Source organism: Cavia porcellus, unplaced genomic scaffold (assembly GCF_034190915.1).
Source record: "Cavia porcellus strain 051 isolate PalLab524CR breed Dunkin Hartley unplaced genomic scaffold, mCavPor4.1 scaffold_5, whole genome shotgun sequence".
Lineage (NCBI taxonomy): Eukaryota > Metazoa > Chordata > Mammalia > Rodentia > Caviidae > Cavia > Cavia porcellus.
In genome coordinates, this window is record NW_026947488.1 from 48,218,988 (window position 1) to 48,244,036 (window position 25,049).

At 47.1% G+C, this 25,049-nt stretch overlaps 1 protein-coding gene and 1 long non-coding RNA gene across 2 annotated transcripts; both read right to left on the bottom strand.

Annotated features, from left to right (window-relative positions):
- Nucleotides 1–941: 941 nt before the first annotated feature.
- LOC134476070 (uncharacterized) lies at nucleotides 942–4,628 on the bottom strand. The gene is made up of 2 exons (XR_010047515.1): nucleotides 3,966–4,628; nucleotides 942–2,485 (listed from the first exon to the last, which is right to left on the bottom strand). It is a non-coding gene; the product is annotated as an uncharacterized LOC134476070 (long non-coding RNA).
- Nucleotides 4,629–10,397: 5,769 nt separating this feature from the next.
- Nucleotides 10,398–24,185, bottom strand: Prnp (prion protein (Kanno blood group)). Its single transcript, XM_003476602.5, has 3 exons — nucleotides 24,035–24,185; nucleotides 20,586–20,669; nucleotides 10,398–12,741 (listed from the first exon to the last, which is right to left on the bottom strand). The coding sequence occupies exon 3, from the start codon at nucleotides 12,729–12,731 to the stop codon at nucleotides 11,997–11,999; it is 735 nt and encodes a 244-aa protein (XP_003476650.1). The 5' UTR covers nucleotides 12,732–12,741; nucleotides 20,586–20,669; nucleotides 24,035–24,185; the 3' UTR covers nucleotides 10,398–11,996.
- Between the last annotated feature and the right edge of the window lie 864 nt (nucleotides 24,186–25,049).

Genomic DNA, 25,049 nt, shown 5'->3' on the forward strand with positions numbered 1-25,049 from the left:
TCTGTCACATGGGCACAGTGACTCTGGGAGCAGGAAGCAGGCCTTGCAGGCACAGTGGTCTTTTGCACCTTGATTTTGCACCTCGATTTTGCACCTCGTAGCCTCCAGCACTGTGAGGGATTAGTTCGTGTTGTTTCTAAGCCACCAGGCTATAACATCTTCTTACCAGACGCCCATTGGACCAGGAATTGATGTAATAATTTTGGTCTTGAAGTCTAGCAGCCATGAGAAAGGTGCACATTTGCAAGGGTGCAGCGTTATGTATTTCTACAAACTGAGCACAGATTATGACTCTGAGCATCACAGTGCTCTCCAAGGGTCCTCATGGGGCCCTTGGGTCACTACCCTACCTCCTATGCCATGCATGTTGTGTCCATCAGTGAATAATATTGAACATAATCTCCCACTCACAGTACACCTGGGAGGCTTGCCCACAGCACGAGAGGCTGTGCATTAGTTGTGCCACTGTGGGAGTATTTCACAGGGATTCACTTATCCCTTCTTTCTGGAGGGCGCTTGGGTGGTGTCTGGTTTGAGCTTTGATGAACAGTATTTTTGTTTGTTTGTATTTTGAGATGTGGTCTTGCTGTGTATCCCAGGCTGACCTCAGACTCACGGGGATCCCCTGGCTTCAGACCCGAGGCTGGGGTTACAGGTGTGTGCACCCTGCCTGGCTCTTGCTGTGAGCACGCATGCACCTTCCCACTGGCTGCTGTGTGTTCTCTCAGTATCAGACTCACTGGGTCACGACATTCACTTGCTTTCACCTTTCATATTCTTAGATGTAGGTTATTGTTTTGTGCAGAATGTGTCCTCTCCCGTCACAGGGGGCCCACTCTGTTTTCTCCGCCGTGGGTCCCTGTTGTAACCCACCCAAAAAACAAGGCCCCATAATGAAAAACAGGGCAAGACCCCCAAGATGATAAATGGGGCAAGATGTCTTTCTAAAAGAAGCGCTTTTATTTTAGCTGGCCCAGCGACACAGTGCAGATGGCATTTGCAAAGCTGTGCAACTGAGTTAGAATTTTGACTGATTTTTATAGTTCATTTATGATTAGCTCATTGATCATTAAGTACATAGCGATGAGAAACAGAAACAAGGTGGGCCTTTGTCCCCTTTGCTTGAGGTCAGAGGCATTTCACAGTGGGTGGTTAGCCAATTATAGCTCCTGGTCTGCCAATTCCAGGAACATTTGTCTCTCATAAAGGGAACAATGGTTGACACAGCGTCATTTGTCTCTTACAAGGGGGACAAAGGTTGACATAGCACACAGGTTATTTCGGGGGGGGGAGGGGGACGAAGTGTGCAGAACAGCATGACGATGCGTTCAGTTAATCTATAACTCTGTGGTTGGTGCTTGGTTACTAGGGTAACGAGCTCAGTACAGAATGACAATACTGCTAATAACTATCCTTTTAACTAACTATTTTTGCTAATTATCTTTTAATCAATTATTTTAATTTTCAGCATCTTAGTCTAACAGTCCCCACAGCCCATTCTAGCTGTCACCCTATGCAGGCCTTGCTGGGCATGGGCTCTGCTGGCTCCCGGGAGCTGCAGGACTGTGACTCCTTCTGAGTGTTTGCCTTACACCCAGTGCAGTGCCCAGGGCCTAAATGCAGCTCGATGCCCTTTACCCCTTCTTTGCCTCTGACCCGGGTGAGGACAACATTGTCACATCTGTGCATGGATCAAAGCTGCCCAAGTAGGCTGTTGCCGGGGTTCAGGCCCAACATGTGACAGCACTGCAGGATGAGACAGATACAAGCAGGGAGAGGAACTCTGAGCAGGTCTAAGTGCGAAAGCTGGACGCAGTTAAAACAGAACAGAACAAAACAAACACACAAGGGCAGTGTGGAGAAGGCCTGTCGTGCTGGGGTTAAAATTCTGTGGCATGCAGTGGTCTGGAGGCAGGACTTGAGCCCACCGACGACCAGGATTGGAGAAGCAGATGCTGTGTTCCTGGGGCTTGTCTCCTCTGCAGTCCGCCTTTCCTTGGCCAGGTGGCAGCTGAGTTGGGGGCTGCGTTTCAGAGGATTCAGGGCAGAGCTGGGGTGGAGGGTTGGGGGCTGGCTGGCTGGGGGAGAATCAAGGGAGGTGGGGTTTTGGGCGAGGGGAGCTCCTATCCCTGCAGGCCTGGGCAACCACTTGCGCAGGAGGAGGTCGGTTCTGGAGAGCACAGTCAAAGCTTGGGGCAGAGTGACAGCAGCAAAGTCCTGCTTTAAGCCATCTGTCTCTCAGGGTGTCCACGAGAGCTCCTCAGCCTCCCCACCCTTTTCTTCTTGTCTCTGTCGTTCAAAGCATGATTAATCTGATAATTTGGTTTGCAGTGTGTCTTCTCTCCCGTAAACAAAGGAAATGTCCTAGAGGAGAAGGAAGGCTTTCCAAGGACCTGGACTGGGTAAGTGGTGAGTGATGGCAGCTCTTGTCTCAGGTGGTGACATTGACCCACGAGGTCTCATTCTCAAGGGAGGCCTGTGGTTGCTGCAAAGAGAGTGGCCATGAGCCCAGGTCACTTCTGTCCCCATCCTGTCTCACGTTACCTGTCATGACTTCATCACCACTGACTGGAGGGCAGCTGCAGCCTTGGCTCTCTGTGGAAGGCAGCTGGTGCATTTTCTGGGTGTCCCTGGGGGAGCCCCAAGCTCACACTGAGACGAAGTCTTCCCCTCAGTCCCAGGGGGGCCAAATCCTCCACTCCCAGCTTATCCAGGGCTGCATTGTTAGAATCACAATTCTGTGTGCTCCTGCGTATGTTATAAAGAACACGAACTGTGCTCTAAAAGCTGCTGTGAGTCCACAGGCCTGTGCGCACATGTTAATTACCTGCCCAGCAGGAATGTTAATGAGGCCTTTGCTGCTCTGAAGGCAACTGGCAAGGATGGAGAGGTTGGTGCCAGAGGCGGGGCCTTCGGCAGGGGGCTGACCTAAGCAATCCCTCAGGCAGCTCAGGGAGAGGAGCAGTGACCAGGCTCAGGGCGCCCCTGCCCTGCTGGGGAAATGCAGCAGGACATCCCTCTTTGGCAGTGATAGCTGTGGAGACTGGATCCTGCAAGAAATGCAACTGGGGACCCAACATGTTAAAGTCTAATGTACATGCAGATAAAAGGCCACATGCCACAAGTACAAAATTCAGCACATTTTCACAGACTCAAGACTATGTAGACAGCAAGGAGGCACATGCCTGTGATCCCAACAATTGGAAGGCTGAGGCAGGAGGATCACTGTGAGTGGGGGCCACATAGGGAGTTCAAAGCCAGTCTGAAGTGTCTCATGAGACCTTGTCTCAAACAAAAGAGATCAGGGCACAAGGCTTTACCTTCATGGGTGGGATTTGTGCCACTGTAAAAGGTCAGGTTTGGCTCCCTCTTGCTTTCTGGCCTTCTGTCATGTGATATCACCCAGAAGGCCCTCCTGGTTCACAGGTCCCATGGGACTGGGCTTCCCCAGGCTCTACAGCTGTGAGCCAATACAGGTATGCTCCTCATAGATGACACTGCCTTAGGTATTCTACTGTAACGGCACAAAGCAGACTGAGAGAGGAGCCCTAAGGTGCAGACCAGGGTGAGTTGGAACGATTTGACTGGTCTTCAGAGTGAATGGGGTGCCTTCCCAGGCCAGGCCTACCTCCCCCATGCATGGCCTTGACCTGGGGACTGCATCCTCCTGTACTTTAGCAACCACAGGGAAACGGTTCAGCCTTTCTACCCAGAGCCAAGGCCCCTCTCGAATCTTTGCTGCTCTCCTGACCCCAAGTGGAAGTTCCAGGCAGTTATGAGAGACACCGGTGAGAAGGACAGGGACACAGAAGGCCTTTGGGCAAGGGTGACATGGCACACGTTGTGCTTCAGACAGAGACGCTCTGTTCTCAAAGGCCCTACTGAAGCCTCTGGGGCTGGCGAGCAGGTGGAGATGAGGGTGGGAATGTGATGTGGGGCTCGGTTTCGCAAGACCTGTGTCATACCATGCGTCTGGATCTCTCCATGGCAGCTGGAGTCACCGGGCATGTCCTGACCCATCTGCACCACTCCCTGTAAGGTGGAGAAGGCTGGGCGGGGCAGACAAGAAGTATGGAAGGAAACAGATGTTTCCCAGAGTGGGTGGAAGATGCTGGATAGCCACTGACCCTTCTGCGCAGTGCCAGAGAGGACGTGTTATAAACGCAGGTGACTTCAGATTGGGAGTGATGTTTTCCCCTTGTTTTCTGGAAGAAAGGTGAGAAACGCAAGTGGCAGAGATGTGCTTACACAGCCTCAGCTTCAGTCAAATGCTGGCATCGCCTCTGCTCATAGGGAGGTAATTCTGTGCTTAAGAAAAGTCACACACAGCTTCGCTGGGATCACATGATTCCCACCACAGAAGCATCACCTCTTCAGTGTGTGTATTCAGGGATTTTTCACACAGCTCATAAAGTTGTTTATCAATCACCATTAACCCCAGCACACCTGTTTTCGGGTACAGTTCTGTGCATCTTGTCAATAGAGCCTCACTGTCTCCTTTCGTGCACTGTATCATGTCTATGCAGTACTGTGATTTTTGCAGATTGTACTGTACAGTACAGTCTGCAATTTTATGTTCTGCTATATATTATAGTACTGCAGGTAAGAGTTATGCAAATAAAAGTGAAGTCATCAAAGTGGAGTTTCTTTTGACCATTTCTCTGTTATGAATATTGTAGTGCATGTAACTCAATACAATTCTTCATTTAGGGATGGATCCAATTAACGAACCAGTTGACCCAGGTGCAGGAACTGAGCTCGGTTATTAAACAAGGAGTGTCTGTAAAAGCAGATTCAGAGATGTGCAGGAGGAAAGGAGAAATAAGGCATGGGCTAGCGAAAGAAATTGTGGTTGAGGTTCTCTGGGGAGCAAGTGGGGCCAGCAGCCCACAGCTGGGACGCTTGGGGGCTTTCGAGCTCCAATGTGGGGGAGCTGGGACATCATGAAGGTGAGCTTGGCCATGAGGGAAACTGGGTGGCCACATTCTATGTGTGGGTGGCCACCACGCACAGGGCACTTCCAGCCCTTGGGCTTTGCAGTGTGATGTCTGGGGATGCCACCAGCCCCCTCCAGCACCCACGGGATTCCGGTGAACACCTGGTACTTTGCATTAACTCATGATCAGCACAGCTCCATGCCAGGTGTGTTTAGCAATGCATCAGTGTGGGAAGAACAGTATCTGGCTCAGCCTCCTGCAACTTCATGGCTATGAGCCAAACTAAACATGTTCAGTTGATCATGAAACTCCTCACTTGGAGCCAGCCCTGGGGGGTGGGCACCTGGATTGCTCAGGAGCTGTGTCCAGAATGCAGGCATTTTTATTTGCTCTGTAACGGGCACGCCTAAGGCCAGTGCCAGGCAGTGACCCTGTCGTCCTGAGGGTACAGAGTGACCCACCCAGTGCCATTTTCAGTAGGAGACTCTCAGGGCCCCCCAGAGATCCTCGTGGTCTTGGTACACAAGTGCACACTGGGATATTTCTAGAAAGATTGTGTCTGAATTGTGTACCCACAAAATTCCTCATTACCTGAGGATGTGACTGTATTTGGAGATAAGGATCTTTGTGTCACTGGACAGGGTCCAGAGAGAGTCCCAGAAGAGGAAGTGAAGAAGCTCAATTCTGAAGAGTTTTCAAGACTAGTTAGTAAAGGGACATGGAAAGATTTATTTAGAAGAAAAAAGTATACACAGAAGGGAATGCAGGTGTTCAGAGGAGGAGATACACTGTTTTGTGGACATGGGACTATTTAGGTTTTGAGGGATGGAAACTTTCAGAATTTGTGAATCTGTATGAAGTTCCATCTTGGTTTACAGGAGAAGAGAATGGTCCATTCATTTTTTTTAAAAAAATGAGTGATCCAAGGTGTTTTGTTTAAAACTGTTCTTTGAATTATCAATCTGTTCTGTTCCTTTAAGATCACGTTCCTGCCCTTTATTTTATCAACTAAGTTAATTTATAGATTCACAGACTCCTTAAGGGATTTGGGTTGTGATGGGCCTGGAGAGAATCATAAATAAGCCAAGGAAATACAATACCAATTTTGGGTAACTTTACCTCCTGAAGTTGCGGTCTTCTTTTTTTGGGGAGTGGGGCAAGAGTGTTCTGGACATTGAGCTCAGGACCTCGTGCTTGTCAGGCAGGTGCTGTGCCACTGAGCTACATCTCCAGCCTCAAGCTGCAGTTGTCTTAAAAGCACAGTTTTGAAACTGTGATTTTCCTTTCGCTGTCTTCATTTCTTCTGTCCTATCTCATGTAACATGGTGATGAAGGTGAAGTGAAGGCGGATGGCTGACTGTCCTTAGAAGAAACCAGAAGCCAGGCAGGCGCAGAGGGAAGGCCTCCACGCCGCACTGTTTAGTAGCCACACAAACAACAGCAAAGCGTTTCTGCGGTGTTTGAGGGGAGGATGCTAACGGGTGCTTCGGGTTGGGGATCACTGAGGTTTGGCAAGGCTGTGGACAGCAAGTGCCAGGCGTGGGGGTGGTGCGCGATCCCCTCGGCTGTGACACTTCTGAGAAAGCAGAGACAGGGCCTCTGAGGCCTCCGGGACGGGATGCTCTGTGCCATGAAAGGAATTAAAAATAATAGCAACTCATCTGGTCACCTGTATGTATTAGAGTTCTTCCGAAAAACCAAACCAATAAGACATCGCGTGCAGGAAGGCGTTCATCATTAGGGATTGGCTCCTGCTGAGAACCCCAGGCCACAACTTGCTGTCTTCAAGCCGGAAAGCCAAGAGTGCAGCTTTGGGCCAAGTCCAAAGGCCAGATGACAAGAGTATATCCCTGTCCCTGGGCAGGAGGAGACTGATGTCCCAGTGGAAGCAGCCAGGCAGGAAGCAAAGAGGGGTGGACTCCTCCTCCTCCATCTTTCTGTTCTCTTAAGGGCTGAGAGCCATTGGATGCTGGCTACCTGATCCGCTTATTCCATCTGGGACTCATGGGTGATCTCACCCAGACACACCCAGAATCGCTCAGTCTGGCCACTCCATGACGCGGTCAGATGGACACATAAAATTTTTTTAAAAAATTTTTATCGGTACCAGGGATTGAACTCACGACTGCCTGCTTGCAAGGCAGGCGCTTTATGCCGCTGAGCTAAATCCCCAGCCCCTGGACACATAAAATTAACAATTACTCTGTGAGTTTATTTGTATTCATTTTTTGGAGACAGGGTCTCGCTATGTAGTTAATTAAGACTGGCCTTGAACTCCCAGTGACCCTCCTGCCTCAGTCGTCTGAGTGCTGGGGTTACAAGTGAGCATCACCATGCCTGGCTGTGAGTTTATTTTTGAAAAATATAAAACAATGCAGGAGGAAGTAAAAGTCATTGTTATCACTACCCAGCAATAATCACTGTTAATGTTAAGGCCTATACACTTCTGGTATTTGTTTTCCTGTATTTTTGCATATTTTTTCTTTGCTTTACATAAAAATACTTATCCTACTCTCATAAGGCTCATACTTTGATTTTCACTTAAAATTTTACTACGCACATTTCTAGTAATGAAAAGTTCTTTGAAAGCACAAGTTTTAGCTGTCATGCAGCACGCAAAAATATTGTATGGAAAGTGCTATGTTTTTACAGTTTAAATTGTGTCTGACTATAATTTTTTAAATTGAACTGATGGACCATCAGTGGTTTTGGGATCAGCAAGAGTTAGCAAACTGCCTGGTGAAAGCATTATTTGAGCACCTGCTCCAGAGCTTTCTGCAACTCTGGCTACTTCTAGAGGGTCACACGAAGGCACTTGGAAGCAGGGGTCTAAGTGGACGATTGGATGGAGGCCCTGGAAGAAGGCGAGGAACAACTGTCCAGGGTGTGAACTGGTGGGGAGGGGCCAAGAACCACGCCCAGAACCTAATGTGACCAGTTCTTGCTTTATGGAGAATTTACAAACACTTTTATGACTGGGAGACATCTGTACAAACTAATGATTTTACTGTAAAATCCTTTGTTTCTTCCCCCGAAGCTTCCGGGCAGGACTACCTGTAGCATTTGCAGGGCCTGGAGGTGGAGCCCAAAGGGAGGCCCTCAGCCTGTCCCACCCATCTCTTCCCATCTGGCTCCACTCCACCCTGTGAGGGCCTTGAGTTCACGGGTGTGGACCCCCAGCCCATGCTTTTAAGCCTCTCTGTGGCTCCCTCAAACAGCCACACCCAAACAGCTACCTGTAGGAGCCTTGGGTGTGTACACCTGTGGTGTTGTCCACCCTGGGGAGGACAGGTGGATAAACGGATGATTTGGGCCTGAATTCTGACCTGCTGGGCCCTTGGAATGTGTTTGAGGAAGCAGACAGTGGGATCTGAGTATCTCCCCTTGTAGGGAGAATTCCCAGCTTTCTGCTCCAAGCAGAGACTTGGCATCTATACAGCTCTGGGCATATTTCAGGGCTGGGTAGCCTTCTGGTTCTTTTGCATCTTCCTGTAGAGCAGTGGATTTTCGTATGTCATGTCCACACCAGCATCACCTGGAAATTATTTGAAATGCAAATTCTTGGGCCAAACATCAGCATTTGGGCATCCAAACCTCTGGGGGTGCTTGTGAAGTCAGGGGTAGCGGACACTTCTTTGGGTTCATTCCTAGGGAAGAGGAAGCAAAGGCACCCCCAAGCAATTCCCCTGAAGTACCTGCTCTTGGGATCACTCAGTTACCTGCATGTGGGTCACTTTAAAATTTCTTTCTTCTTCTCTGAGTAAACACTCCTTTTGTACAAATCACAGGAACTGGAGGTGAAAGGAAAACATGGGAGCCTGAGAAAGACACAGATGGCTATGATTCATTCTGGCTTTACAAATACCTCTGCACTGAAAGACTTATCTTCTTAGATAGCTCTGTGTGAGTGTGAGTGTGCTGGGGTTGAGTTGAGGGTCTGCACATTATGCACCACCACTAAGGTATAGCCCAACTCTAGGTGGGCTATATATACATATATATATATATATATATTTTTTTTATCGGTACCAGGGATCGAACTCACGACCGCGTGCTTACAAGGTAGGCGCTTATGCCGTTGAGCTAAATCCCCAGCCCATAGGTGGGCTATTTTTGAGAAATGAAGATTGTCAGATAATGAATGGCTTACCTTTAAATAATTAGGAAAATGGTCAGAAGGATAGAGTGGAAATAGCTCTGGAAATTCTCTTAAGGATCAACTTAGAGGCCCATTTGAGAGTCATGCTTTTGGGATTTCGTGTCACTTTATTCAGCAGCTTTTTGAGTGATGGATCTCAGGATAATTGACTCACCACTCTGTCCTAACACAAAGTCAATCCTCTGATTACTGCAGGAAACTGACATTGCACAGTGCACTTTTATTTTTTTGGTGCTGGGGATCGAACTCACGACCTCATGTTTGCCAAGTAGGCACTTATGCTGCTGAGCTAAACCCCCGGCCCCAAGTGCACTTTTTAAACATGTTTTTCTGATGTCTCAATGGGTGATAAGGCTGCATCAGCTGAAGTTCCCCTTCTTATCCACTGGACTCTAACCTGGTGACATTCAAAGGGGCCAGTGGAATCGCTGAGAGCCTCCTCGTGTGAACTCCACCCTGGCCTTAGTGTGGGCGCTGCCCACACCTTCCCTCTCTGGGGTTCTCTTGAGCTGCCTGTTTAAATTTATGCCTTGAGTCCTTCTCTTACAGGTGTCTGTGTGGGGTGGGATCTCTCTCTCTGACCTGTGAGTACCTTAAATCCCTGTTTGTGGCCTGAGTGTGATTTCCTGGGGGACTTGCTCCTCCACTGGAATACAGTGATTCCAACCACTGTCATTTTGTGTGTTTACTTCCTGCCTGTGGTTAATAACAGCTGCCTAAGAAAACCACTGCCAACAGTAAACACGAGCACCACAGCACTGTGGCAGAATGGGAAGTGGAACCTGTGTAGTTGTACCAGCAGAAAGACTGTGACAATCACAGTGATCTTTTGATCTGAAGGTGAGAAGAGCGACTGTCATTGGGAGTCCCAGGACCTGAGAATACCCTACAGGTAGAGTTATGTATGTACTTCAGTGCTTAAGTTTCACTGTAACCAGTGTTAGAGCACATGCCTGGCATGCACGAGGCCTTGGGTTCCGTCACCAATACTACCAAAAAAAAAAAAAAAAAAAAAAAAAATCGATTTCTAAATCCAGGACAGAAAAATGTCCCCAGTGTGAGGCTCCCATTTCCCTGCCTCATGGGGTCTTTGCATTTCACCCAGGGCTGAGCACCCTCAGACGTTTTAGAAAAGAGGGGAGCAGAGCTGAGCTGGTCCATGTGGCTAGAAGTAAGAACGGGTGCAGGATGGGGCAGGCACAAGATGAGGGCAGGCAGCTGAGGCTGGGGGCCTGAAGGTGCCACCCATCCTGCCCATGCAGGGCGGGCACCAGTGAAACAATTGGACCAATGGGCCGGGGTCTTTTTTGCTTGGTTTAATTTCAGTCAGATAGTAAACACTTACAAACTTCTTATACAATAAAACAAGTACATGCAAAGTTACAAATATAGAAAATATAAAGTACATGCGGATTTCAAAGACTAGTTAGTGGTGTCCACTTTGGATTCTTATACAAAACTATTCAGTGTACATTGTAAAGCCTAGGGGCCACGCCAGAGGGTTCCCACATTTTAGGTTTAATGCCTTATGAAATGGCTAATGCATTAGACACTTTAGATGTTACTGCTCTAAACAAAACTTCTAAGTTTGCCATATGCAATGTATATTTTATACGTATGTTTTACATAGAATACCCACGTAGTGCAAGCCAATAACATTGCAAAATAGTAACGGATGTTTGCTAGGTGACAGTATTGAACAATTTAGTGAAGAGTTGGCCTTAATTTGACAACAGGAGTAGAATTTCTTTTTCCACTTGGAATGGAACATATTTCTGATCTCTACAACTTTTTTTTTAGATTGTCTCCTTGTTCTTGGATTTAAAAACAAATTACAGAAACTAAGGACTCGACCTAATTCTGGTTTTGCACAATTCTGAGACAGCAATGAAGAACTGTGAGCACTTCTAGTCTGCACACTGCCACTTCTTCATCACACAACCCTCCAGAGCCTGAGCTCTCTACCTGCTGCTTCCCTGGAGTCATCAGCTCCTGGTTCCTTCCCAAACGAGGCTGAAATCATTCCACTTTTTAGTAAATTTTGAACAAAGAAGCTTTGCCTCCAGTGTGTAGCAAGTAATTTAACTTTTGCCTCAGGTACCTGTGTTATGTCTCTAAAGAAAGGGTGCCACATGCGGATGCTTTACGCAGCCCAAATGGGAGGGCGGTTTCCAAGGCAACATTTGAAAATGCGGAATTTTCAGTCCCAGAAGCCTTCAGTCTGTGTGACAGTTATGCTCACCTTCTGTGACTGTGTCCTCTGCCTGGAGGCCTAGGATTGCACAATTATTTTCCTCTGGATGCAGCAACTGCTGTGCAGCCCGTGCCGCAAAAGGCTTTGGGCACAGGACATGCACTCCAGCAGGCTGAGCTTGCAGCCCGAGGTGAAGAATTTCTACTGTTTGCTTTTCAGATTTTTGAATGAGTATCACGTGGCCTTTTTGCAAATGTGGCAGAAATGCTGTCAGGTTTTCTTAAAGTGGAAGAGAAAAAAATTTCCAAACTGCTATAAAATTGCTGCTAAGTTGGAACATTTATGCCCTGAGCTCTGGCTGCCGAAGCAGCCATAGCCATTCAGACAAAGGTGTGTGACAACTGGAGACCTGCTTCCGCCTTAACCTGGGGCACCAGACCGAAAATAAACCTACATTAACTGATGGTTATTTGCTGTTACATTCTTACTGGCCTGCACTGGCCCAAGAGGGACTCAGAGAGGCCTTGAACACATAGCATCTGGGTTTACCCTATATTTTCCAGTGCCCTTTGGTGCCAAGGGTATTAGCCTATGGGGGACAAAGAGAGAAGCAAGAATGAGATGCCACCACTAAAAGGGCTGCTGCTGGACACCCCTCCTCCAATCTGGACCAAGATGCAGAAGATGGTAAAAGAGGAAGACACCCTCATCCCACTATCAGGAAGATCAGGAAGGAGATGAGGAGGATCACGGGTGGGGAGGAGAAGAGCACCAGGCCGGCCCGCCCGTGGTAGTAGTAAGCCTGGGACTCCTTTTGGTACTGCGTGGTACACATCTGCTCCAGCACGCGCTCCATGATCTTCACGTCAGTCTCGGTGAAGTTCTCCCCTTTGGTGGTGGTGGTGACCGTGTGCTGCTTGATCGTGATGTTGACACAGTCCTGCACAAAGCTGTTCTGGTTGCTGTACTGATCCACGGGCTTGTAGTACACTTGGTTGGGGTAACGGTACATGTTCTCACGGTAGTAACGGTCCTCATAGTCGCTGCCGAAATGGATGAGGGGCCTGCTCATGGCGCTCCCCAGCATGTAGCCGCCAAGGCCCCCCACCACTGCCCCGGCCGCCGCAGCCCCCGCCATGTGCTTCATGTTGGTTTTGGGCTTACTGGGTTTGTTCCACTGATTGTACGAGCCACCTCCATGGCCCCAGCCACCGCCATGGGGCTGTCCCCAGCTACCACCATGGGGCTGGCCCCAGCTACCACCATGAGGCTGGCCCCAGCTACCTCCATGGGGCTGACCCCAGGTCCCCCCGCTGTGGGATGGGTAACGGCTGCCCCCGGTGTTCCACCCTCCTCCTGGTTTTGGTCGCTTCTTGCAGAGGCCAGTGTCACTCCATGTGGCCACAAAAAGAACCAGCAGCCAGCAGCCGGCATTTGCCATGATGAATGCTCTGCAAAAGGAAGAAGAGGGCATCAGCGTCCTGAATTTACACTGAAACCGCTTGACGTTGCTGCCTGACGGATGAGAGCGCAGCAATAGCGCCAGCCCCTTGTCACACACATCTTACATCCTGGGCCTTTCCCAGACTGCACTGAGGCAAAAAGCGATCAGAAGGAAAGAGAAGTGTAATTCATTTTTTTAAGAGTAGGAAATATTTACTGAGAGAAAGACAGTTTCTGCCTAAGAAAGACAGGAGTGGGCCCAGAAAGTGGGTTGTTCCTGTATCTCGTTTTTGTTCACTGAGGCAAATTTGAAATTGCTAGCTGTTTCCTGGAGATCTGATAAGGCGGAATGTCAGCAGCATCGCTCAGTGGAACAGAGCCTCCAACTGGCCAACTGCATCTTGTCTGGGAGAAACTGTTCTCCCTTCCCCTTACCAAGTGGGCTGGGCATGGCTTTGAGCTTCTTAGAAAAGCGATTCTTGGAACTGGGCTTGTTCTTCTGGGAACCCTGGAAGCTGTACCCCTGGATATCAGGTTCTAAAGGCCACTGGCCTGCTATACCAGGGGGATCTCTTTATCCCTCCAATATGCATCTTATTTCCTGAACCTAAGCAGTCACAGGCAGGTGCTAGGGGTAGAGATCACTCCGAAGTGGGGGCTGCCTTGTGGATCTGAAGTGTGGCCCACGAAGGCTTAAGCCTGGTGCTAGTTAGGAAGCACCCAGTGAGAACAGCTGCACTTCTTTTCTTCTGCAGGGATGTCGGCAGGGAGGGAGGAAGTTTTCCTTGTTTGTGGCCGTGCCCTTGGGGGTGGGGGCAGTGACTGGCATGCAGCAGGACACCTTAGATTTTGTTAAGTGAAGCAATCAGTATCCTTGAACTTGAAAATGCCAAGAAAGGTTTCCTCAAAGGCATTCTCAGTATGATTTTACTAGGAAAAGGAAACACCCAGGATTGTACAAGTTTACTTGTAAGTTCACTGCTCTCTATAGACCGAGGCATGGAGCTCTTTACCGTGGGCAGCACGGACAGTAGGTGCAGTCACATACTTGCTGAATGATTTTTAGTTCAGCATTTGATATTTTGTAAGTGATTTCTTCTAGTTTTTGGTATAAGAGAAATCTTACATAGCAGGACTAGCACAGTTTAGAGACTGACAGATGAACCAAATATCATAACTTATGACCCTTTGCAGAATGGCCTTCATCAAATTACAAACCTCCTTTCAGATTAAAGATCTCATTGCCTTAGTGCTCAGTTCCAAGGGCTACATCCAAAGACACAGAGTAGGAAGATACCAACAGTATCTACTGTCCACTAGGTCAAATCGTATGCTCCAGAATATCACCGTGTGTCACAAAACCTAGCATGGCACATGCTGCCACACCCAGCAAAGGGTTACTACAGAATTTTTAAGAATTAGAAAATTAGTTTTCATATCCTGCGTAGTTAATGACTAAATTGAGTAATATCTACAGGAAGAATCACTAAACAAAGAAATGAGTTCACATCCTGCCTACATTTCCATTAGCTTTACTGAAACCAGAAGTGCTGTCTTAGTGGTCATCAGTAAAATTATACCTTGTGAGATTACTCAGATCTTACCAGTTAGCGTTTTGAAGGCTTGGCTGGCTGGCAGTCACAGGGGCAGGGCTGGGGACAGGCTAAACAGTCCCCGTCCCTGCTCCTACAGCCCTCACCGCCTAGTGTCCTGCAGGCCTCATGACTGACTCCCCATTTCTCATGGGCCCCAGCTCTTAGCGTATGCTGTTCACACAGCCTAGGGAACCCAACTAGGGGACTGTCCCCTCGGTTACAGCTCCTGGTTCCAAGAGTTTTCTTTCTTTCTTTTTTTTTTTCTTACATCAATATCTGTTCATTCCACTCAACCTTAGTGAGCCAAATGCCACCAACAACCTTAGTTATTCTTTTTTTTTTGGTCTTTTTACTTTTTATCGCTACCGGGGATCGAACTCACGACTGCCTGCTTGCAAGGCAGGCGCTTATGCCGCTGAGCTAAATCCCCAGCTCCTAATCTTAGTTATTCTTGAGTTTTTCCTCTCACAGTGTAAGTGTGGTCTATCTGCAGATCTGCCCTGAGTAAATCCTAAGCCCCTGGGCCTTTCCATTTCCCACTTCTCTGAGTCCTCACAGCCTCCCTGCTTCTCGCCAGCCCACACTGGTGCTCTCCATGCAAAGTCCTGGCCACGCTGGCCAGGTCACACTCGACCCAGCTCTGCTGCCCCCCTCTCTCCACCTCCAGCCCTTCCTCAGACCCAACAAGCATGACTCCAGCTCTGGGCCTTTACCCCTGCTGTCCCCTGGGCCCAAAAGGCTTATCCCCCAGCCACTGACACGGTCCTCATGCCGATTTACCTAAGTCAGTGTCCCCACCCTCACCCTATCCTGCTACATTTCTTTCCAAAGCAGTCACGGCTACTCAGTATCTTATTTACTCTATGCTTATTATTTTACTGGATTCAAAAACATGCAAAATAAATCCTGAGTGGATGAAAAACTGAGAATACCAATGGTAAGCACGTCATGGGGAGCAGTGGAGGTCAGGCCAGGCAGACAGGTACTGACTCCTGTGCCAACACTGTTAGTGCCCAGCGTCCCAGCAGGATGCTGCGCCGTATGTCAGCCTAATCATAAGTCGAGAGAGAGGCTGGTCTAGAGCTAAAGGCACTGGAGGTTGGGTTCTTGAGTTCTTCTTTCAGGAAGAGCATTGTGGGAAATGGACTTGAGACTCAAGTGTGTGTACACGTGTGTGCATGTGTGTGTAAAGCAGGAGGCAGGGAGACTAGTTACCAGGCTGGTACAGGGAGGGAGGTAAAAGAAGCTGTTGGCTTTGGCCAGGGGAAGGAGAGTCTGGGATGGCAGTGTGACCCACAGGGACCTCTACAAGCTCAGGATTTGACTTGGAAGCTGGGGACTGGAAGAGGTGAACTGGCACCCCATTTCTGGACTAGGCAACTGTGTGGCCATGACACAGAATGGCCAGCCGGTCTGGAGGGAGATGGAGAAAAGGTGTGGCTTTGGCAACGCTGTCACACTACATGTGGGAGCAGAGATAACAGCAGACATGAGTGTCATGGGTCTGGAGCTGAGGAACAACCACGAACCCCACCTCTGGGAGTTGTCCTTGCAGAGATAACAGATGGCAGAGTTGCAGAGCTGCCGCTCTGCCAAATACTGCTAACTGGATAAGCTGGGTGCAGAATCTATCACTTCAAAATCAGTTGAGAAAAGAAAAGCAACATTTAATTATGAAAAGAACTGAAATGATCATTTCATTTAGAGGATCATTTAAGAGGGACTCAAACCTTACACGAGAGCTGTAAGAGTATTTTTCTCTTTGTAGTAAAATTAGGAAGAGCCACATGATTCACTCTAAACTCTCACTCTACAAATACATATTTCAAATGATCTACATGAAAAAGTGAAACTATGGTATTTGGGGGGAAAATACAAACACATGTCTTTGTGACTTGAAGGAGTGTGCTTTTCTCTAGGCAGAAAGCACAAACTCAAAGGCAAATAATTCATGAGTCTGATTACATAAAACTTAAGAATTCTTGCTTAACATTATGCAGAGCATTGTCAATAAAGTCAAAAGAAAGTGAAGACAGAAGTAAAAAGTATTTGTAGACGTTAAAGCCAACAGAGGATTCATTTATTTCTAGAATCTACAAGGAATTTTCGCAAAGCAGTAAGAGACGGTAATTCTACTGGTCGGATGGCCAAAAGATATAAACCGGTAATTTGCAGAAGTGAGAAGCTTAGAGTTTATAAAAAGATACTCAAAATATTAAGAATTTGATAAATGAGACAAAAACAATATATCACCTGCATGCAGCTGGGAAAACAAAGAGAAGTGGAAAGACAGCAAGAGAGCAGGGCGAGGGGTTACAGGGCACCACGTGGCTCGCCGGATACAGCTCAGCACGCGGCATGAGAATTAGCCAGACGACGGTGGGACTCAAAAAAACCAAACAAAGCAAAACACCACAAAGACAAAAATTCATATAAACTGTCACAGAAATAAAGAAATAATAGAGATAAAAATAGAATTTAATAAATAAAACCCAGGAGATGTCACCCTCTAAATAAAATCAAGATTATTGGAAGCATCATTGGGAGATGCTGCCACAGCAGGGGTTAAGGCGGTTCTCCTAGGAGTGTATTAATTCTCTGGAAAGGGAGTTCCTCTAAGAGTGAGCCCAGCTTTGCATCACTTCTTGGCTTCTTGTCTGGTGATATAATCTCTCCTCCTTACGTGCATTCTCACCACTGTAATGTCATCCAGCACGAGGCCTTTACAAGGGCCAAACTGATGCTGGCTCTGTGCCCTGGAATCTCCAGAATTAAAAATTTTCTCTTCATAAAGTCACTCAACCTCAGGTATTTTGTTATAGCAACAGAAAACAAAACAATCCTAATAGTTTCATACATATTTTAAGTGGTGTCTAAGGTTCCAGTATTATGCGAGGGGCTGAGTTCACAACAGTGAGTATAATATTTAGGTTGGTGGGTTCAAGGACTGAAAGGATATCGGGTCTGGAGCCTTAAGAGACAGAAGGCAAGCAGACTGCTAGGCTGTGGTTAACTGTCTTAGAAGAGTAACAGAACAGGACTGTGTTTCCAAGAGCTCACTCTAATCATAGCGCAAAGAAGAAAATGTGGTGATGTAAGAAAGGGAACAGAGAAACCAGTTAGGAGGAAGATGGCAGTATTCCCTGGGATGGTGTAGATGTGGCCGATGACCTGTGAATAAATGAGATGTATTTTGCAGAAACAGCCAGTGTTGTTATCAACAGACTTGTTGATATGACTAAGGAATGAGAGCTGCTCAGGCTTGTGGATTTTATAATCAGGGAGGTAGATGGCGACAATACCTCTGAACCAAGAGAAACTGGGTGGAGGCTGTTGTTAGGTAACAAACCCAAGGGTTTTAGTTTGGACATGCAGACCCTGCCATATCTCTGGATACTTAAGTGAGAGTATCATTATAGACTGTTATTGTAGGAACCCAGAGCTCAGTGAGCCTGTGTATTTGGGTGTCTTCACCTGAAGGTGAGTGTTCACAGGCATCGGGATAAAGGGTCAGGATTTGAACCCTTGTGTGAAGGCTGGCACTCAGTCACCCTGCTGTCTAGCCTCCAGTGACAGGGTGGGCATGGCCAAAAGGCAACACCATCCAACCAATTTTAATAGCTCAGCTACAGAGAATAGGCTATGACGAGTAAGGGTTATTTCACTAATTAAAAACTGGCTCAACAATCAGGGAATCCATTAACGGGTTAAGGAAAGAAAAGCTCAAGATTTTTCTGCAGATGTTGAGAAGTTTTCAAGCAAAATTAACATCAATTTCTGATTTTCTTAAAAAATTGAAGCTATTTTTAAAATTTTGTATAGGAAGCCAGGCCTGGTGGCATGTGCCTGTAATACCATCTGTTTGTGAGGCTCAAGGAAGAGGATTGCAAATTCAGGTCAGCCTGGAAACTCTCAAGATAAAATAAAAAGGGTCGTTGAGGAGCTCAGGGCTACAGTGCTCGCCTAGCGTGCCGAGGCCCTAATTTCAATCCCCAGCATTGTCAAAATACAAAAAGAACAAAGAGGTTTTTACAAGTGGAGGGAGTGCGGCTCAGTGGTGGAGCCTGGGTTCAGTGTCCAGCACCGCACACAGAAACGTCTGTATAGGGTTGGTAGGGTCGGTCCCTTTGCATCAAGAGGGGCTATCATAGATGCAGAGCCAGCACCCCAAGGGAACTTGATCAGGCAAGGCAGTCTCATTAATGTATTGAACCAGGTAATAATGTAGCCTATTGCTGCTGTTATTTTAGATTCTTCTGAAAGTTCATATAGCTGTAACTTTCTGGCTGGAAAATCCAGAACAACAGCTCAAAAAGATCTTAAATAAGTGAGCTCATTAAGGCGATAATTTTTAAAATCAACATACAAAAAGCCCAGAGAGTCCCTAAGTCAGCTGTAACTGTTTCAAAGAATTACTGGCAGTAAAACAATGGCAATAAAACTTTAAAATGCCTTGGATTATCTTCAAAATAAACAGCAGAACTTATAGAAGAAAGCTATAAAATTTTACTAAGACATAAAAGAGGACTGGAAAAAGAGAATAGTTTTTGCATAGAAAACAATATTGAAAGGTATCAAATTTACTTTCAAATATTTCTACGGTCAACATAGTCTTGTAAAAATTCAAACAGCATTATTAAAAAATGCTGAAATTATATTAGAAATTAAAAGGTGTAGACAAGAGGTGTAGCTCAATCATACAGTACTTGCCTCGTAAGCATAAAGCCCTGGGTTCAATCCCCAGTACTTAACAAATAACCGCAAATATTCTGAATGAGATGGAAATTCAGAGAGCACAGGTTTGCCAGACATTACAATGCAAAAGTACAATAAAATCATGTGACATTGGCTGCAAGAGCAGAATGGCAGAGCTCTGGAACTATAGAGAAGGTACAGAAAGATCCAGAAATTGCCCCATTTATCCCATTTTCATTTATCAATGGGGACTGAGAGTGAGAACAGGTCAGAGCTTGTTCCAAGATCACAACAGCCCAGGAGGACGGAGCCAAGATCCAAATGCAGCAAGCAAAGTCTTTTAGCCCAGCAAGGCAGTGGCTAATAGCCAAACCTGATCTTAGAGCAACACACTATGACTTGAAGTTGCATTGGTTCAACTGGGAAGTGACAAAGATCCAAACTGTCCCCACCAGTAGCTCAGCGTCCTCAGGGAAATATCTGTCTCTTTTGAGTCCTATTTGTCATACTTTCTTTTTTATTGCGTTTTTTTGTACTGGGCATCAAACTCATGACCGTGTGCTTTCAAGGCAGGCACTTATGCCACTGAGCTAAATCCCCAGCCCATTATTTGTTATACTTTTATCTTAAGCCACTGACCCTTAAAGACTTTGATGCAAGCCAGGCAATCTTTTTAAGAAAAATCAAGGCAGGCTTTTTTTTTTTTTTCTTTACCAGTACCTTATAGCCCAGCCCTGAACTGAAAAGAGCAAATGTTTAAAAAACAACATTCCTAGAACCCAACAAAGTTGAGCCACACAGAGTCCAGCAGAGGGATTTATGGGCAATAACAGCTTCCCAGGAGACTGGTCAGGCTTCATAGCCAGGTTCCCAGGATTCTAACACTTAACATGTATTACTGCCTTTCATAAAAGCGTACTTCCTAGAAGTGATCACACAATAGCATAACACGTAGCACGAAAAGGACCGTTTCACACACTATCATAACAGCAATGTAGAATTCAGTAGGACAAATAGGATTATTTAACAAATTGGGGGAAAAACTCTTCCAATTGCAAGGGCTGCTACACACGCTATTCATTTGAGGTTTACAATGCTATAGCCATCCGGGACTTGCCACAGACGTGTTTTGAATGTTTAATATGCAGCAGTTCACAGCTGATATTGTTGCCTTGGAAAAGAAATAAGATCTGGACAGGGAGAATGGAACCAGTAAGTTAAAACTCAGTTTAGAAAAACCTTTTACCTTAGCTTCGTCAGTTGGTTGAGAATCATAGGCTTTGTCAATTTGGGGCAGAAATATTTATGTTATTATTTTATTACACAATTTTCAAAATAGTTGCTCATTTACACAATTCAGCATAATTCTAGAGCAAGCTGCGGTCCTTGCTCTGGAAAATCAAGCTGATTTTATAAGAAACAAGAATGTGCTAAGTGTGTTACCCAATCTCCCCAGAGCAAGGGCTGTTATCGTAACCTTTCCCACTCCCACTTCCTGAACAGGTGGAGGCTTCCAACCATCGCAGGATTCCCCGGGGTGCACACAATCTGTTGTAACTCACCTGGCCTTGACTCGTGCCTCTAGGAAGACAGAATCCTTTGGGTTGGCTCAAATTGTTCAGTTTTGAAATATATACTCAGGCGTCCTTCAAAACAACAGCAATAAAAAGCAGAATTGTTAAATGAACCTAAGAACTGATTCTTACCAAAAAAAATTAGTAAATAATTCCTAATAAATCTACCCAAGACAGCATAATGGAATGATATCTGATAAAGGAAACAAGGTCAGCTGAAAATGTTTTATTCTAGGAAGAGAACACGATAACCAGTGCTCCCTTTTTCTCTAACACACAGAAATCTTTGGGTTCATTTTTTATTTTGTGGTACTGGGGATTAAACTGAGGGCCTTCACACTGAGCTACACCCCCAGCTCCTTTTCCATTTTTAAATTTTGAAACAGGGTCTCACTAAGTTGCTAACCTGCCCAGACTGGTCTCGGTCCTCCTGGTCAGCTTCCTGAGTGCTGGCTGACCCTGTGTTCTATTCACTAGTAGGGATTTATTTTAAAAATGGAAACTAATCCCAGGGCTCAAACCCCACACTGGAAACGAGTAAATAAATGATTAAAAACTAAAACTTGTGAATTACTTAAAAACAACATTAGTATAAAAGCAATATATCAGTGGCCACTATCATTATATGTAATTTCCATCAACACTTTCCAGGTTCTTGCTTCGTGTATGGGCAAACAGGCACAGGGTTCAGTGACCCATGCTTTGACTTGCTGGTTTTTCTCCAAGCAGCACGGGCTCCAAAGCCATACGTGTTGATGATTATGTAATGTTCCTCTCAGCTATGTGTCATGATTTTCTTAGCTGCCATGCTGTTATACATTGAGGTTCTAATTTTAGAATATTCTGCTTGGAATGGATGCCTGTGTTTGGCTTTTTCTTTTTTTTCCTCGTTTGTTTCTTCCACCACAGGTAAATTCCCTGAAGTGGGTTTTTGGGTCATAGCTTCCAATTAACATGTGTCACCCAATTGCTTTATAAAAGGTTTGTACATTTGCACTGATTCACAAGGTCCCAGTGGAGTGGGAACAGGGAGCAGAAGAAACATTTGTACCAAACATTTATACAAACATTTGTACCAGTTTTACATAGACCATTAAAGTTAATCTTTGCCACACACCCAGGAAGCAGGTACCATTTTCTCCTTTTCACAGCAAAGTCAGGAAACTAGGTAAAATGTCCATAGCCACTAAAGGTTTTCAGAGCTGTCAGTCTAACCACAAAGCCCTTCCCGTGCCCTGCCCCGATAGCTGACCATGCTGATTTTCCCCCACCTTGCCAGGAGAAGCTACTCTTAAGGTTGTTTTTATTAATGGATGTAAAACAATAACTCAAACCTGCCTTAATGTGCATTTTATTCTGTAGCTTACTCATCATTTAAAAAAATAATCTTATGGTACAATTTAGGCACACAATGATCACAATTATCATAGGAAACTGGTACCTGTGCATGCTATATCTTGATTCTTTTTTCCATTCCCTCCTTTCAATTCCTCTTCCTCTCTTTGTTTACAAAGGTTTGCTTCCATTTTCTCCTTTCTTTCTTGTCCCTTTCTTTCTTTCCTCTTCCCCCTTCCTAGTTCCATTTCCCATTTGAACAATTTCTTCCTATTTCCCAGTATCTGTTATGCATTTTGGTTCTTATTTGCATGTTCTGTTTCTCACACCAGAGAGACAATGTGTCCCATTTATTTCATTTAAGAGTATGGGGCTGGGGCTATAGCTCAGCAGTACAAGGGCCGGCCTGTCAAGTGCAAGGTCCTGAGTTCGAATGAAAAAAAAAAGTAACAGTATAGTCTGTTACTTTCCTTTCACAAATAAGGAAAACTTGAGTCTGATACCAGTAAGGTATGTATCTCATCCTCATTCCTGTTGCTTCTCCCTTTTCTGGAAAGGCTAACAATGCTTTCTCCCATTAAGATCTGATCAGTGATGCGGGCACGGTGGTTTACATCTATAATCCCTGCTCTCTGGGAGGCTGAGGCAGGAAGTTCAGAAGTTCAAACCTCAGTCTGGGCAATTTGGCGAGACACTGTCTCAACAAATTAAAAGGGTTGGGAATGTAGCTCAGTGCAAAAGGAATGGGTTCAACTTCCGATACCACCAAAGTCAATCATAGTGTTTGTGTAGATAAAATTGTTCCTTTCCTTGGTGATTTTTTTTTCCTGTTTCAAAACGGAGTCATTAATTTCTCCAGATACCTGCTATTCTTAATCAATTTTTGTTCCTACTTTTCAGATAATCAGATTTATATAAATTTTTAATCCTACTCTACCTGGAGTTTTTTTTTTTTTTTTTTTTTTTGGTAAGGAACATGGAAACGTATCAAATGTTCAGCACATGGGTAACTGCTTAGTAAGCTATGGTATGCTAAATACACGAAAATCACAGTAGCCATCAGGATAATTCACAGTACAGGGAGGAAAGTGCACTGTGTTGTGCTTGACACTGAAAACGAGAAAGCAGATATTTTGGGAAGGTGAGGAAGAAAGTGATGCAGGTGGAATCACGTGGTAGAATTATTTTCTCTACCACTACCGTAAAGAAAAAAGAGAAAAATCAAAAGAGCAGTAAAAATTAAGTCTGCCTCCTGTCGTTTTGATAGATGCCTGCTGCTCAGGTTGAGAGGACCCAGTCCTCTCCTCTGCAGCCCCCAAATCCCCGGGTCATCCCCCTCCCCCAGGACAGGGCACATGTGACCAGTGCAGCAGTGGGTCCACAGGCACAGCTGGGGTGGGATCCAGACCTTAAGGCCTTGTCGCAGACTCCCATCCCCAGCAGCTTGGTCACTCGAACTGGAGAGAGGAGGTTGCCCAGAAGCCGCCCGTGGGGACTAGAGGCCCCGCCCCGAGCTCCGGCTGGGTCCCCAAGGTGACCAAGGTTCGCGGCTGCGGGCCCCTGGGATGGTCGGGCTGGGGATGCCGGGCTGGGCGGCCTCCTGAGGCGGCGGCGGCTAGCACTCCGGGCCCCGGGGGAGTTGCCCGACCTGGCCAAGAGGCTCAGGCCTTGCGCGCTGCCTCCGAGAACCGCAAACGGCGGGGAGTCTGGACGCCTCCTCTGCTTCCCCGCGAGCGTCCTAGCGGCGCTGCGCGCGGCCCTTCTTGGCTCCCCTTAAGATACCCCAAGCCCACCCGCGACCCCAAGGGAGGGAGAATCAGACATCCCGGGATCAACAATACCTCTCCGGAGGTCACTCCCAACCCCTCATTCTGAATAAAAAAGGGGGGGTCTCCTAGCCAGAAAGGCAAACCGTGCGGCGTCATCCAAAGAGCCGGGCACCCGGCCGGGCCTGAGACGCGCCACGCGCGCGAGCCGAGCTTCTCCCATGCCGGGTCGCCCAGGCCGCCGCGCCCTCGCGCCTCGGTGTCCCGCTCCCCTGCCGTACCCCGGATCGCGGCGCCCCCGGATCGCGGCGCCCCCTGCCCGCGCGGTGCGTTTACCTGCCTCCCGCGGAGAAGAGGAACTCGCGGCGCAGCGGCTGTCAGCAACTGGCACGCAGGGCGGGCGACGCGCGGCGCGCGGGGCGTAGGGCGGCGGCAGGGCGGGGACGCGAGGGCGGCGGGGGCCAATGGCAGTGCGGCCACGTGCGCCCTGGCCTCCGCCCGCGCCGCGCCAGCCCAGGGTCACCTTAAAAGGTGGCAGGCTGCAGAGCAGGGCCAGGAATGAGTCACCGCCAAAACCAAGCAAACAAATAAATAAAAGAGTTGAGATTCACTTAAACACTTGCATCCGGTGTCAGCGCTCCGTGACGTTGCTCGTGTCTGGTGGGCAGCTTCGGCCGAAGCCCCAGCTCTCTGTTACGTAATGGAGAACTGGAGAAAATGAAGGGTGAGGCACGGAGTGAGACAGCAATCTCTGGAACTTCGGTAATCAGAAATTTCTAAGGAGGAAGGTCGTGCTACCTTAGATTGAGTCTAGTGATTACGAATTGTCACACAGAATTGGAGGCCTAGAAATGACATTGGCCATCTGCGTTCGCTTCCTGCATCTGTTCACTTTCTCCTTGTAGCACACAAATGAGAAGCTTTAGATTATGATACCAACGACCCAGAGAGGAGAGCACGCCCTGCTTGACTTTAGAAGGGCCTGTGTCCTGGCTCAGGACCGCTGCTGGGACCCCTGTGGATGGAGTGATAGACACACAGGACTGAGGGTTGGGGAGGTGTAGAAATTGTTGCCCGTATTGAGCAGTGCAGGGTATAAACCAGGACTGACCTGAGGGAAAAGGGCCAAGAGGTGACAAACAGTGACAAGGCTGACAGACCTCTGGAATCAGTGCTTCCTTAGTTCCCCAGGGGTAGCTTGCTGCAGGCTGACCTTCAAGGAAGAAGTGAAGCATCCCAGAGGCCTTCGGGTGGGACTGGAACTGTGTGTGACTGGTCAGCCTGGGTGAAAGGCTCGGTTCTCCCTGGCAGAGGGGGCTTGGTGAAGCCTGGTTAGAAGACACCAAAACCT

What these genes read in the sequence shown, in the direction of transcription:
- Prnp (XM_003476602.5), bottom strand. Translation starts at nt 12,731, where the DNA reads ATGGCAAATGCCGGCTGCTGGCTGCTGGTTCTTTTTGTGGCCACATGG.